Source organism: Bos grunniens, chromosome 15 (assembly GCF_055505025.1).
Source record: "Bos grunniens cultivar Pamir isolate PY7600 chromosome 15, Bosgru_T2T1.0, whole genome shotgun sequence".
NCBI lineage: Eukaryota > Metazoa > Chordata > Mammalia > Artiodactyla > Bovidae > Bos > Bos grunniens.
Genome location: NC_141179.1, coordinates 65,991,841 through 66,005,237, shown reverse-complemented (window position 1 = coordinate 66,005,237; position 13,397 = coordinate 65,991,841). Strand labels below are relative to the sequence as shown.

At 36.1% G+C, this 13,397-nt stretch overlaps 1 protein-coding gene across 13 annotated transcripts in view; it reads right to left on the bottom strand.

Annotated features, from left to right (window-relative positions):
• Nucleotides 1–13,397, bottom strand: part of PDHX (pyruvate dehydrogenase complex component X) — a 75,752-nt gene that overhangs the window by 27,103 nt on the left and 35,252 nt on the right. For all 13 annotated transcript variants that reach the window (XR_015141635.1, XR_015141633.1, XR_015141634.1 and 10 more), the window contains one exon: nt 10,092–10,192. Coding sequence is in view for 3 of the 13 variants with exons in the window: in XM_086338629.1 (XP_086194755.1) it covers nt 10,092–10,192 (101 nt within the window). In the remaining 10 variants the exon portion in view is untranslated. The remainder of the gene's footprint in view (nt 1–10,091; nt 10,193–13,397) is intronic.

The following is a 13,397-nucleotide window of genomic DNA, read 5'->3' as shown; positions in this document are numbered from 1 at the left end:
ACCCCATGAACTGTAGCCTGTCAGGCTTCTCTGTCTACGGGATTCTCCAGGCCAGAATACTGGAGTGGGTAGCCATTCCCTTCTCCAGCGGATCTTCCCAACCCAGGGATCGAACCCAGGTCTCCTGCATTGCAGGCAGGTTCTTTATCATCTGAGCCACCAGGGAAGTCCATAGTAAGTGTCCTTTCCACATTTCTTTTTCCCTTGTATGTATAACTACAAAATCTAAGACATAAAGTAAAACATCATGAATTTTCTGTCGGTATATGAGAAACATGGTAGTGTCTTAGCTAACCATTCTTTCATAGTTAATGTCAATTAAATGCATAAAGGCAAGATGATTTTTTAATGCAAATATATTTTAAGCATTTTGGCAGGGTTAATTTACAAAGAAAAGGTTGATTCTTATTTAATTATTAAAAGAAGTCCCTGGAGAACCTTCAGATGATATTATAAGTTCAGTACTGGAAGAAAATGTCATTCCTTTAAAATTTTCTATTATTCTCTTTCAATTACTTTAAATAAGGTTCATTAGAGACATACTTTAATGAATAATATACTGTAGGATGTTCACTAATACAGTAATTATAAGTAAAACTGTGAGAGAATGGGGTTGACATTTCTAAGTAACACTAATTTTCATGCTTATTAGTATGTGCACTATTAAAATAATAAGTTTTGAGAGTTAGGAAGCTTCCTAAATTTACTAATTACTGATGGAGCAAAATACATATAAAAAACTGGTATATAAAACTAAATAAAGATGTTTAATGAATAGCAGCTGAGGAAAAATGACAAACAATCCAAGAACAATTGGTCTGTTTGTCACTTACTAAAAAGTTTTACTTCTTTGGACTGCTCATTTTTTTTTAACTATGTCAAAAAGATGAGTTAAGATTATTAATAGGTTAACATTTTTTTCTTCTTTTAAAATGTCTATTTGCTTGTATAAACTGCTAACTCAAAATCACAAAGTAAAATGACCAATTTTCTTTAAAAATTGATAGATGAAAGTATTAAGTGATATGAAGTCCATTTGACGTTAATTCCTATCAAAACTGAACCAGAAACAGGATCAATATCCAAGTTCAAAGAACACCACTCAAATAAAAAGCATGTTTAAAAAAAGGGAAGGTTTATCCTAGAGATATCAACAGGTTTCTGAAATCAGATATTATACTGAATCTGAAACTGACACCTCACCTTCTGTTTCATTCATTGCAACAAATCATATAAATGATTCCGTATATACCCTACCTATTGATATATTCAGAAGTAGGCAATAATGAGCATTTAGTATCATTTTCCTTTTCACCATACCTAAGTATTAAGTAAATTTTGTTTTTAACTATTCATATTTTTCCATTAAAAAAATGACATGATGGAACATGAAACCCAAATGCAATGAACAATGGTATACTACCACACAACTTGAATATATTAATACAAAGTAAAATAAAACAATGTCCATTATAGTTCCATTTAAAGCCACACTAAAGTCACTATACAAACTTAAAGATCACTTCTCTTTTTCTATTCCCTTAGTGCCACAAGAGATCTTTTAAGGTGTGCTAGTTTCCTGTAGATATTTGCTTATGTTTTAGTCAGCAAATATTTAACACTGATGAAGACTTAGTAACAAAAGAATAAATTATGCTCTTTTCAAAGCTGTGTTCAGAAACCAGACGGGCCTCTGTTACTGCTCCGAGTTAGGACTGTGGATGTGCTCTGCTCTGTGACAGTATCTGGAGCTTAATGATGCCTCAGAGGCCCAGGTCTCTCCCAGGCACTTGACTTACTTGATCAAAACTCTCTCCTTCTCTTGTGTTACTGATTTCTTAATACTAAAAGAAAGAGTTTTACACTTAGTTCTGCTAAAACAGCTCAATAATGCTCAAATATTGGATCTAGACTCTGTCATTTAAATTAATAGGCTCCCCTCCCGATTTTTTACAGGGTCTTTGGGTTTCAATGCTGGCTCTGCTACTGACTAGTTATGTGACCTTGGTGAGGTTTATCTCACCCTGACTGCTTCTTCATCTGTAAAATGGAAATAATAATAGTAACTACTTCATGGAGTTATTATATGAAATAAATGAGTTATATATAAGACACTTAGAATAGTACCAGACATCTAGGAAATGCTACATAGATGGGAAAGATGCTATTATTATGATTACAGTGGTGTCTTTCTCCAAGTTATTATTTTTTTTGTATGACATATATATACATATGTATTTATGTATTTATGTATATATATATGCATATATGTATATATACACATATGTATTATGTATTTATATATACATATATACACATATGTATTATGTATTTATGTATTAAATTCATACCTTATGTACATATAGATGGACGTATTTATTTATTTCTCTCCTTCACTTTTTTTTCAACTTTTTGCCCTCAAGGTCTATCTGTGTTGTTACAAATGGCAAGATTTCATTCTTAGTATTCCACTGTGTATTTTTACTCCAGTTTCTTTATCCATTCACTCACTGATGGACACTTGGGTAGTTTCTGTATCTTGGCTGTTGTAAATAACCCTGGAGTAAACATGGGAGTGCAGATATCTTTTTGAGTTAGTGTTTTCTTTTTCTTTGGGTAAATATCAGAAGTGGAATTGCTGGATCATATGGGAACCTCCATACTGCTTTCCACAGTGGCTGCACCACCAACAGCTTACATTCCCACCAAGAGTATACATCTTTTCTCCACATCCTCACCAACACTTGCTTCTTATCTTTTTGGTAACAGCTATTCTAACAGTTGTGAGGTAATACCTCATTGTGGTTAGGTTTGCATTTCTCTGATGATTAATGATCTTGAGCATCTTTTCATGTAACTGTTGGCCATCTGCATGTCTTCTCTGGAAAAATGTCTATTCAGATCTTCTGCCCATTTTTAAATTGGATTGCTTTTTTTTTTTTCTATTGAGTTGTATGACTTCTTTATGTATTTTGGATATCAGCCCCTTATCAGATATATGACTTACATATATTTTCTCCCATTCTGTAGGGTGCCTTTGCGTTTTGCTGTTGGTTCCCTTTGCTGTAGAGAGCTTTTCTGTTTGATGAAGTCCCACTTGTTTATTTTTGTGTCAAAAAATCATAGCTGAGACTTATATTAAGGACCTTACCAAGTTAGGGTTAGGATTAGGGTTATTTTTAAAACAAAAAATATACTCAACATGGATCAAGCAGGAACTACAGGGAAGTGCCCCTCATTGCTAAAGGTTGACAATTCATACAAAAAGGCCCAGCCACGAGGCTGGCAGCACTAGAATGTAAATAGCAGCATGTGAGACACTGAGGTGGTGCAGCCTATGACGAACTATTTCTCGATATACATATACACACAGAGTCTGAATTCTATCCGTAGGCCCAGACCCCTAGTATTAGTTCTCTTTACCAGAGACATCCCCACAAGCTGAAATATATTATCTGCAAAAGTGCTAAAAGACAGCCCCTCTAATAAGCTCACCAGTCTACCCAGGGATATGAGATACTGAAGACACGAAATATCTACAGCAGTACTTCCTAGGAGAGAAACTGTTTGAGGGGGTTCATTCCATTAAAGGTGCTCATAAATACTGTCTGTTTTGATTCTGACATTAAAAAATAATCAGTAAGTTAAGAAATTATTTAAATAGTTTTCTTCTTTAAAACAGAACAGCTTGAGAGTTGCTAAGTGAGGCAGTCACTTAGCACACACAATGGTTAGTGGCAATGAGCTGAGTCACACGACTGACTTAAAAGCTGGTTCAAAACAAGTCCAGATTTTCCCATCATAGTTTGAAATTTTTGTTCTTTAATGTATATATATATTTAACTTATATGCACAATGAAAAGTGGTTTAAAAGGAAGATACGTAAGAAACAATGAAGCAGAAAACAAATCAAGGACAAGCTAAAATGCAAAGGGGAGAAGAAACACTTAGGTCCTTGAATACTGGTTTGCGTGCCACTCAAGTGCTGGGCACTGTTCCTGCACAGTATTAACTCATTTAATTCTCTTAAAAACCTTTTGAAGTGCTATTATTATTCCCACATATAGATAAGGAAAATGAGGCTGAGAAGGAAAGGCTAAATAACCTGCTCAAGATCACAGGGCTAGTAAGTCAGGAGTCAAACACAGTGTGATACTAGAGACAACATTGAATATGATCAGTACCGTGTCCATAAATTATATTGACGTGATCAAAACGATCACATAGCACCTCAAGACACTGCTATTTTTACAACAAAGCTTAAAAAGGAAGAGCAGATGATAAATGATTTAGTTTTTAATTCATGGGAAACACAGACTCATTTACTACTTTAATGTCATTTATCTATTTCAGTATTAAAAAATTTAGAACTGAGACTATTTCCCATTTAGTAGAATTTGCTCTGAGCTTTGAGAGGTTATTTTCTCAATTAAAAATACCGTCTATGAAGAAGAATCAACTGCGAGGTTTCACAACTTCAAATTTCAACTGATAATTTTCAAACTAAAAAAGGTAATTTTGAAGAAGACTGCAAGCAATTTAATAAAAAATAAGGGAGGGTAAGAGGGAACCTAACAATAAAATAAAACCACAGTGAAAAAATCCATTCTTTAGAAAACACCAGTGACACAGTGCTGGAGTGAGATATAGTGAAGAAATTGACTGAATCAGAGGAACAGTACCAAAAATAATTATGATCTGTTGCTTTTGTAATAGGTTTCTTGGGTGGTTCGAGTGTAAAGAATCCACCTGCCAATGCAGGAGATGCAAGAGACACAGGTTCAATCTCTGGGTCGGGAAGATCCCCTGCAGTAGGAAATGGCAACCTGCTCCAGTACTCTTGCCTGGGAAATGCCATGGACAAGAGAAGCCTGGCAGGCCACACAGTCCATGGGGCCACAGAGAGTTGGACACGACTGAGCACTACTTTTTGCAATATTTGGATGATCAATAAAGGAATTTTTAAAATCTGTTTTAATATATATAGATGTTAAAATTTAGAAAAACTTCTATTTTTGAAAATTGTTTTGAAGAGTAACAGCCTACCCCAAAATAAAAATCAATGACTATATTGCCAGTCAATAAACTAAAATTTTAAAAAATTATGTTTAAATATATCCTAACAGCTTACATTTTCTTCACCCTGAAAAGCATCCTGACTTGTATGACAAATTATATAGTAACCCTAAATATATTTGAAGCCAATCTTAAACTCTTCAGAAAAAGTCATCTTAATATTCTATTTTATTGTTATTTAATCACTAAGTTATGTTCAACTCTTCGCAACCCCATAGACTGTAGCCCTCCAGGCTCCTCTGTCCGTGGGATTTCCTAGGCAAGAATACTGGAGTGGGTTGCCATTTCCTTCTCCAGGGAAACTTTCCAACCCAGGGATCGAACCTGTGTCTCCTGCATTAGCAGGCAGATTCTTTACCAATGAGCCACCAGGGAATCCCCTCCATTTTATTACCTTATCACTTAAAACATCCTGGAGAAGGAAATAGCAACCCACTCCAGTATTCCATTTCCTTCTCCAGGATGTTTTAAGTGGTAAGGTAATAAAATGGAGGGGATTCCCTGGTGGCTCATTGGTCTTGCTTGGAAAATCCCATGGACGGAGGAGCCTGGTGGGCTACAGTCCATGGGATCGCAAAGAGTCAGACACAACTGAGCGACTTCACTTCACTTAAAACATCTGCTATCTAATTTGCTGAATAATAAATTTAAGACTAAACTTATGAACTGATATATGTGTAACAGTTTAATGTTTTTACATGACAATTTACTAGTGTGATTAAATGAGACTTTAACAACTCTCCCATTAACTTAATTGGAAATAAATCATAAAATTATCTACACTGGCAGCAGTTATTCTTTATTAATAAGAATGTCTAAGCTTTTTTTCTGGCTCTAAATGAGCCACCAGGACTTCCCTGGTGTCTCAGACAGTAAAGCATCTGCTTACAATGCAGGAGACCTGGGTGCAATCCCTGGGTTGGGAAGATCTCCTGGAGAAGGAAATGGCAAGCCATTTCCCATCAAGAATAAGAATCCAGTATTCTTGCCTGGAAAATCCCATGGACGAAGGAGCCTAGTAGGCTACAGTCCATGGGATCGCAAAGAGTTGGACATAACTGAGCAACTTCACTTTTCTTTTCAAGTTTTTTTCCTGCCTCTAAATGAAATACAATAATTAATATTTTATATTTAAAATGGAACTCAGATGTAAAAATTATGATTACTAAGAAAATACAATAATTAATATTTTATATTTAAAATGGAACTCAGATGTAAAAATTATGATTACTATTACTAAGAATAAAATCGGGGTGGGGAGAAAATAAAAAACTCTATAAGACTATGGAAATAAATCCCTATGAAGAGCAAAACAGGTTACAATTCTTAATCTTTCAAACATGGGCAAACTAAAAACTGGAGTTTTATATCATCACCTACCTTTTAATAAGCTCAATTAACCAACTCCTTGATTCTGAGAGTAAGATTCTCTTACATGCATTCCTATAAAAATCATTTTATTATGGGTGCTAATATGAGAATTATTCCAGAATGAAAGACAAAGGTGTAACTTGCGAATGGGAAGGTTAAGAATGGAGGAGGGGTAAAAGGCTTTAAAAATATCAGTGAGTGAGTGAGTGAAGTAGCTCAGTCGTGTCCGACTCTTTGCGACCCCATGGACTGTAACCTACAAGGCTCCTCTGTCCATGGAATTTTCCAGGCAAGAGTGCTGGAGTGGGTTGCCATTTCCTTCTCCAGGGAATCTTCCAGACCTAGGGATCGAACCCAAGTCTCCCACATTGCAGGCAGACGCTCCTTAATCTCCCCTCCATTTTCCCCCCTATAAAATTGCACACACTGTGATATGAATATACTCCCATTCCTATTATCCAAAATGCATATGGAATAATAATAAAACCACAGGGCTCTAAAGCACATACATACAGCCTTTGGCAAGGAAATAGCTATTTGTACAACTAAAGCTGTTATCAATCATACCGCCTCACACCACCTTTTCAGAGCTTTGGGGCCCAGATGAATAGCTACTCCTGACCTAAGACATCATTATTAATTTGAAATGTATTACTAAGCACCTGAGTGAAAAATGCTATCAATTCTGGAAGACGTTCATAGCCAAACAATCCAGAACTGAGGCCAAAGACACAGCTTGCCAAAAGCACACAAAGCTGGGCTTATTACATGTGCTACTTCAAACAATGTTTTTCCTTTTCAAAATGCTGCATAAATTAGTAAAAGAAACTATTTTTGGTAAGAACAATTGCTTTTTTCTAGTTATAAAGGTACAGAACTTTTAGTCTTCCATTCATATTTCCTCCTAGGAAGTATTTTCAACAATGTGTTTTAACATGGCTATCAATAGGGAAGATGACAATTGAAAGGAATTTTGACAAATTAGAATGCAAAAAATAAAATATTAAGTATGACATTCCAAAGTACAGTCTCTGGATAGAATGTACAAAAGAAGGCATTATACCCATGGTCAAAGTGGAGGTGAGCTGGTGGCTCAGGAGTGAGACCACATCAAGTGACTACTAAGAGATGTGCAGCGTGTCTGTACAAATCACGCTACAGAGGCATGAATGGACACTTAATGTCTAGTCACAAAAACTAACACAAATTATGAGATAAATATGCAGGCTGAAATAGGGGTATGGTCACCAAGACTGAATGAGTAAGTGTAATAATAATGGGAACAGTGATGTTTACCAACACTTGGTGGGTGACAGGCCTTGTAATGAGCATATATGCATTATCTCAATCTCTACTATTACCCCATAACCTAGGGCATTACAGCTACCTCCACTTTACTAGGAACGCTAAAGAATTTGCCAATCATGGCATAACTAACAACTGGCAGAATTGATCATCTATATGAATCAGGTAACAGTGTGATTCCAGAGCCTACAATCTTAGCTGCTATATATACCACATTATCCAACAACTGTCCTAGAAGGTAAGAAACAAACACACTCTATCAGTGAGTATACCATGTAACGGCAGACAGGCTTCATGCATTTTATGTCACTTACTTTTCATATAAACTCTAATATTCCATTATAAAAAAATGCCTATTATAGAAAATTAAGAATATAGAGAAAAACAGAAAAAAAGAGCAGAATCATTTAGTTCTACTACCCAAAGACAAACCTCAAATTTTTATAACACTTCATTCCAATCTTGTCTATATTTATATTTTTATTTAAAGTTCTGTAAGATTGTAATCTGGAGAAGGCGATGGCACCCCACTCCAGTACTCTTGCCTGGAAAATCCCATGGACGGAAGAGCCTGGTGGGCTGCAGTCCATGGGGTCGCTAGAGTCGGACACGACTGAGCGACTTCATTTTCACTTTTCACTTTCATGCATTGGAGAAGGAAATGGCAACCCACTCCAGTGTTCTTGCCTGGAGAATGCCAGGGACGGGGGAGCCTGGTGGGCTGCCGTCTATGGGGTCGGACACGACTGGAGCTACTTAGCAAGACTGTAATCACCATCTATATATAATTATAAAAGCGTTCTCCCAAATTTTTTGAATTTTTGTTAACTTAATGAAATCACATTTTTTCCTAGGAATTACTTTTTATTGGCTACATTATATCTCCTTCTGTTAATTAAGTAACCTCTCTTGTATTGCTACACATTTTTGTTGAAGGGTTACACTAACTTCAGCATGTAATAATACAACTAAAGTTTTCCAAGTAACAGCTTCATATTTTTAATTAGTTATAAAGCAAAGACTGTTGAGAGAAGTTTTCAAAACTACTACAGTATATTAAAACTTAGATCTAAAAGGAAATGACTTTGGTTTTACTAGACCTACAGCATATTTTCTTTTGTTCATGTAACAGAAAATATGCTATCAAAAGATATGACTGTCAACAGCATGCAAGAATGTGAAATATTCCATATACATATCTTTTTAGGGCTTCCCAGGTAGCGCAGTGGTAAAGAATCTACCTGCCCATGCAGGAGAGACAAGGGTTTGATCCCTAGGTCAGGGAAATCCCCTGGAAGAGGAAATGCCAACCCACTCCAGTATTCTTGCCTGGGAAATCCCATGGACAGAGGAGCCTGGCGGATTATAGTCCATGGGGTCACAAAGAGTCAGACACGACTGAGCACATAATCACAGATACATTTTTATGCAATTATATTTTAAATAATTGTAAAAATATAAAGGATGCATAAAACTGTAAGGATGAGGAAGTATCAGGAAACTTAGTGTAGCTATGAAAGCCACATGCAAGACTGCACAGGACAACTTCAAATAATCTTGTCCAGTGAAAGGAGATGAGCTGACTTTGCACACCTTTCAGGCCCGGGAGTCCTGAGGATAGATGAAGGTAAGATTTCTCATTTTCATGAGATTACAGTGAAACATTTCTTTAAAAAAAAAATTTACCAACTACAAACTTGGAAACTGCAAGCTCAAGCTTTAACTATTATTCTCTGTGTCTTTAAATTTCACCTTGAATACTTTTCTCCTCCCTCAATTCAGAATGCTTCTCATTGTCCACTGCTGCTGCTGCTGCTACCTCGCTTCAGTCGTGTCTGACTCTGTGCGACCCCATAGACGGCAGCCCACCAGGCTCCCCCGTCCCTGGGATTCTCCAGGCAAGAACACTGGAGTGGGTTGCCATTTCCTTCTCCAATGCATGAAAGCAAAAAGTGAAAGGGAAGTCGCTCAGTCGTGTCCGACTCTTAGTGACCCCATGGACTGCAGCCCACCAGGCTCCTCCATCCATGGGATTTTCCAGGCAAGAGTACTGGAGTGGGTTGCCACTGCCTTCTCTGCATTTTCCACTAGAGAACCCAAAATACTGAGCATCTTTATCATAGTCGAAATAGTTCTATGTTGTCTGATCATCACTGATTATTATTAGACCTAACACTGAAATATTTTAAACATCTGAATTTAAAATGTATTATGTAGATATAATACAATACAAAACCACAACAACACAAAGAGGTACAAATAAACACTAACTCAATTTTAAAGAACTTGACAGTTAAGAAACCTTCATCCTGTTGAAGACAATCAAAATAAAAACTTACCACTATTTTGGCCAAGATGCCATCATCACTCGCATCTAAGGTAACCACAGCTTTGTCAGTCTCTATTTCACATAAGGCATCTCCAGCACTCACAGCTTCACCTACAAAACAAGACTGGGTTTGTTTTGTTTTTTAAATATGAATATTATGTGAGTTGGTGGGTGTAAGTGTTTAAACATGATATTAAGTATCAAAATACTCAACAGCTGTTTCTGGGCTGTGGAATGACAAGTAATTCTCATACCGTGTGTATGCTTCTGTGTGTTTATGTGTATATGTATGCTTTGTCACATTTTCCAAAAGCCCAATAATGACATAAGTTATATCTCTTATAATAAAGAAGTGATTACAGAGATTGTTGAGCAAATATTAAATCACATTTTATGGAGAATAGAAGGGGATGCATATCCTCCTCTGAACAAATCAATTCCAGACCCCACAGTCCTTTCTTTTGAATATATTTTGACTATTATTCCTTAAGAAAACAGTTTTACAATAAATACCACCTCTTTAACATCTTAAGCGAGTTCAGAAACCCTGCCGGCACAGAGCAAAAATGAATAAAAACATATGAAGCATGATGAGAGAAAATCAAAGACACAGCTAAGGTCAAATAAGAAATGTTTCTGTGCAACAGAAATGGTATGGATATTCAAAAATGGAGAGCAGAACCTGACCTGCTGGCTTCTGGATCTAAAAGCAGGTACACAGTAAGGGTGATGTATAGTGGTTTTCTTTGGCGCAAAGGGAACTAAAAGCAGGGAACTACTCACATCGATTCTCTCCTTAAGGCTAGGGCTGGATCATGGCTCTACTTGTAACAGGAGACTGATAAAATAAGGAACCCAAACCTCTGACTAGAACTATGACTTTATATCAGAAGTGTGGGTCTAATAAGGTACTAAGAAGGGAACAAAAACTACCTGAAGACCAGGAACAGAGCCAAGCCACCCTCTGGCTCCATTAGTGCACCTGCCAGTGTACCAAGTATCAACAGGGTCGGGCAACATCCCTAGACTGAGGGGTGGGGAAGGGGAGACCCAGGAACAGGTGGGAAGACATTGAAACTAAAACAAAAACATTCCCCTCAAAAGTAAATGGTAAAACAAAGTTCCAAAACATGAAGAAATTTAATGCCAAGAAAGAAAACCACAGAAATCAGGAATCGACTCAGAAATTCATTTCAGATGCAACTTGTTTAATGCAACCCACCAAAGATTTTAAAATAAGTATCTTAAGGATGTTCAGAAACAAACAAAGATAAAAGATCCATCACAAGAACAAGAGATTAAAAAAGAAAAATAATGTACAGAAACAAAACATTATCAGGTTGAAAGGGGAAAAAAAACTAAACTGGAAATTTTAGAAATGAAAAATACAATGAATGAAATTTTATTTAAAAAAAAAAAAAAAAACAGTCAATGGATATGTTCTACAGGTGAGGTAGTGAAAGAATGATTTAGTAAATTAAAGATAGCTTCAGTGAACTACCTGGAACTTAATATGAGCAGACAAAGTTAAGTAGAAAAGAGCAGCTAGGACATAAATTGAGGCTGCAACATTTGTCCAAAGGAGTTCCAAGGGAAGAGATGGGAGAGAATAGTGGAGAAACGGTAACTGAAGAGATAATTGCTGAGAATTTCTAGAGCTGAAAAGAGATATGTATCTTCAAAATGAAAGCGTACTAAATGAGTTTACAGTGTGGTGATCTATGATGTATCGACTAGGAGGGGATATAGGGAGTCTTGGAACTTGCTGGAAATATTCTGCATTGTGACTAGGTGTTGGTAACCTGGATACATGTGCATATAAAAATTAACTGAGTTTACACTTTGTGCAGGTAATACCTTGATAAAAAGAATTACTGCATACACGTGACTCCACATTGTAGATACACCGTATAGAAGTTGCATACAGTCAACAACAGAAACACAATCTTAAACGCTATCAGAGGGAAAAAAAAGAGATTACCTCAATGGAATGACAGACTGAGAGCACACTTCTCAGCAGCTGCAATAGAGTCAGAAGACAATGCAGTAGTATCTTCAAAAAGCTGGGGAAAAATAACTGTCTAGAATTTTATATGCAGCCAAACCACCATTCAGGAATGAAGGAAAAGTATTCTTTAAATACATAAAAGCTAAGAAAATGTACCACTTATTGATGAGCTACTACAAAATGCAGTTTATCAAACAGAAAAGCAGACAGAGGGGCCGCATGGCCTATGCAACACAAGCCAGCACAGGAAACGAGGACGTGCTAACTAGCGGTCATTTACAAGGGAATGTCCGAGGGGCTACAAAAGTTTACAACCAAACACTAAAAAATAGCAAGATGGGCAAAGTTAGTTTTGGCTTGATAAAACATACAGAATTTTGATATAGACAAGAGAAAAAAAAATACTGGATAATTCTACATTCCACTGGCAACATATACATAAATATGTATCCTAAAAACAATGGTATATGCCAAAAAATATAAAAATGGAAATACAATCTACAGCATTCATAAAAGCAGGAAATATAGAAAATAACAAGATGTATTATCTAATTAAAGGCAGATGCATGAAAAGAAAAAAGCAAAGAATAAAAACAGAAAACACAAAAATGGCAGAAGTTCAAACATACCAGTAACTGCAATTAATATAAATGGATTAAAACCACCTACTATAAGAGATTATCAAAACAAATAAAAAAAATAAAATCTGGGTAAATGTTGCTTATAAGAAACAGACCTAAAACAAAAATAGAATAAAAGGAGAAAGAAAAATACAAAACACAGAAACACACCCCCTTGCATACCCACCAAAAACAGCTGGCATAGCAACATGAATAGACATACTCAATAAAAGAACATGAAGGAAAATCTAAAACGCAGAAATAACGAATATGCTCTAGAAGTTCACTGTACTAAAACTCCTTCACTGAATACCAAGATTTTCACATAGATGGCTATAATATACCTCAGTTAAAATAGTTCAGAACAACCAATACGAACTATTTTAATGAAATAAACTATCTGTTAGATATTTACTGAACACCTAATAGGCTCTCTCTGTCTAACCCCAGAGAAATTTTCCTACTTAACCAATATTTATTGAAAATATATTATGGTACTGAGGATTCAACAGTGAGGGGAAAACAAAAAACAAAACGGTTAAGATTTCTGACCTTATGAAGCTTCCTTACTATCTTGTGACAAATTAAGTGGAAATTACAGTGGGATTAGGTGAAATCAGGATGCTATGGCAACATTCAAGAGGGGCATCTAATTCAGTTTTTGGTAGATGAGAGAAGGCTTTCTTAA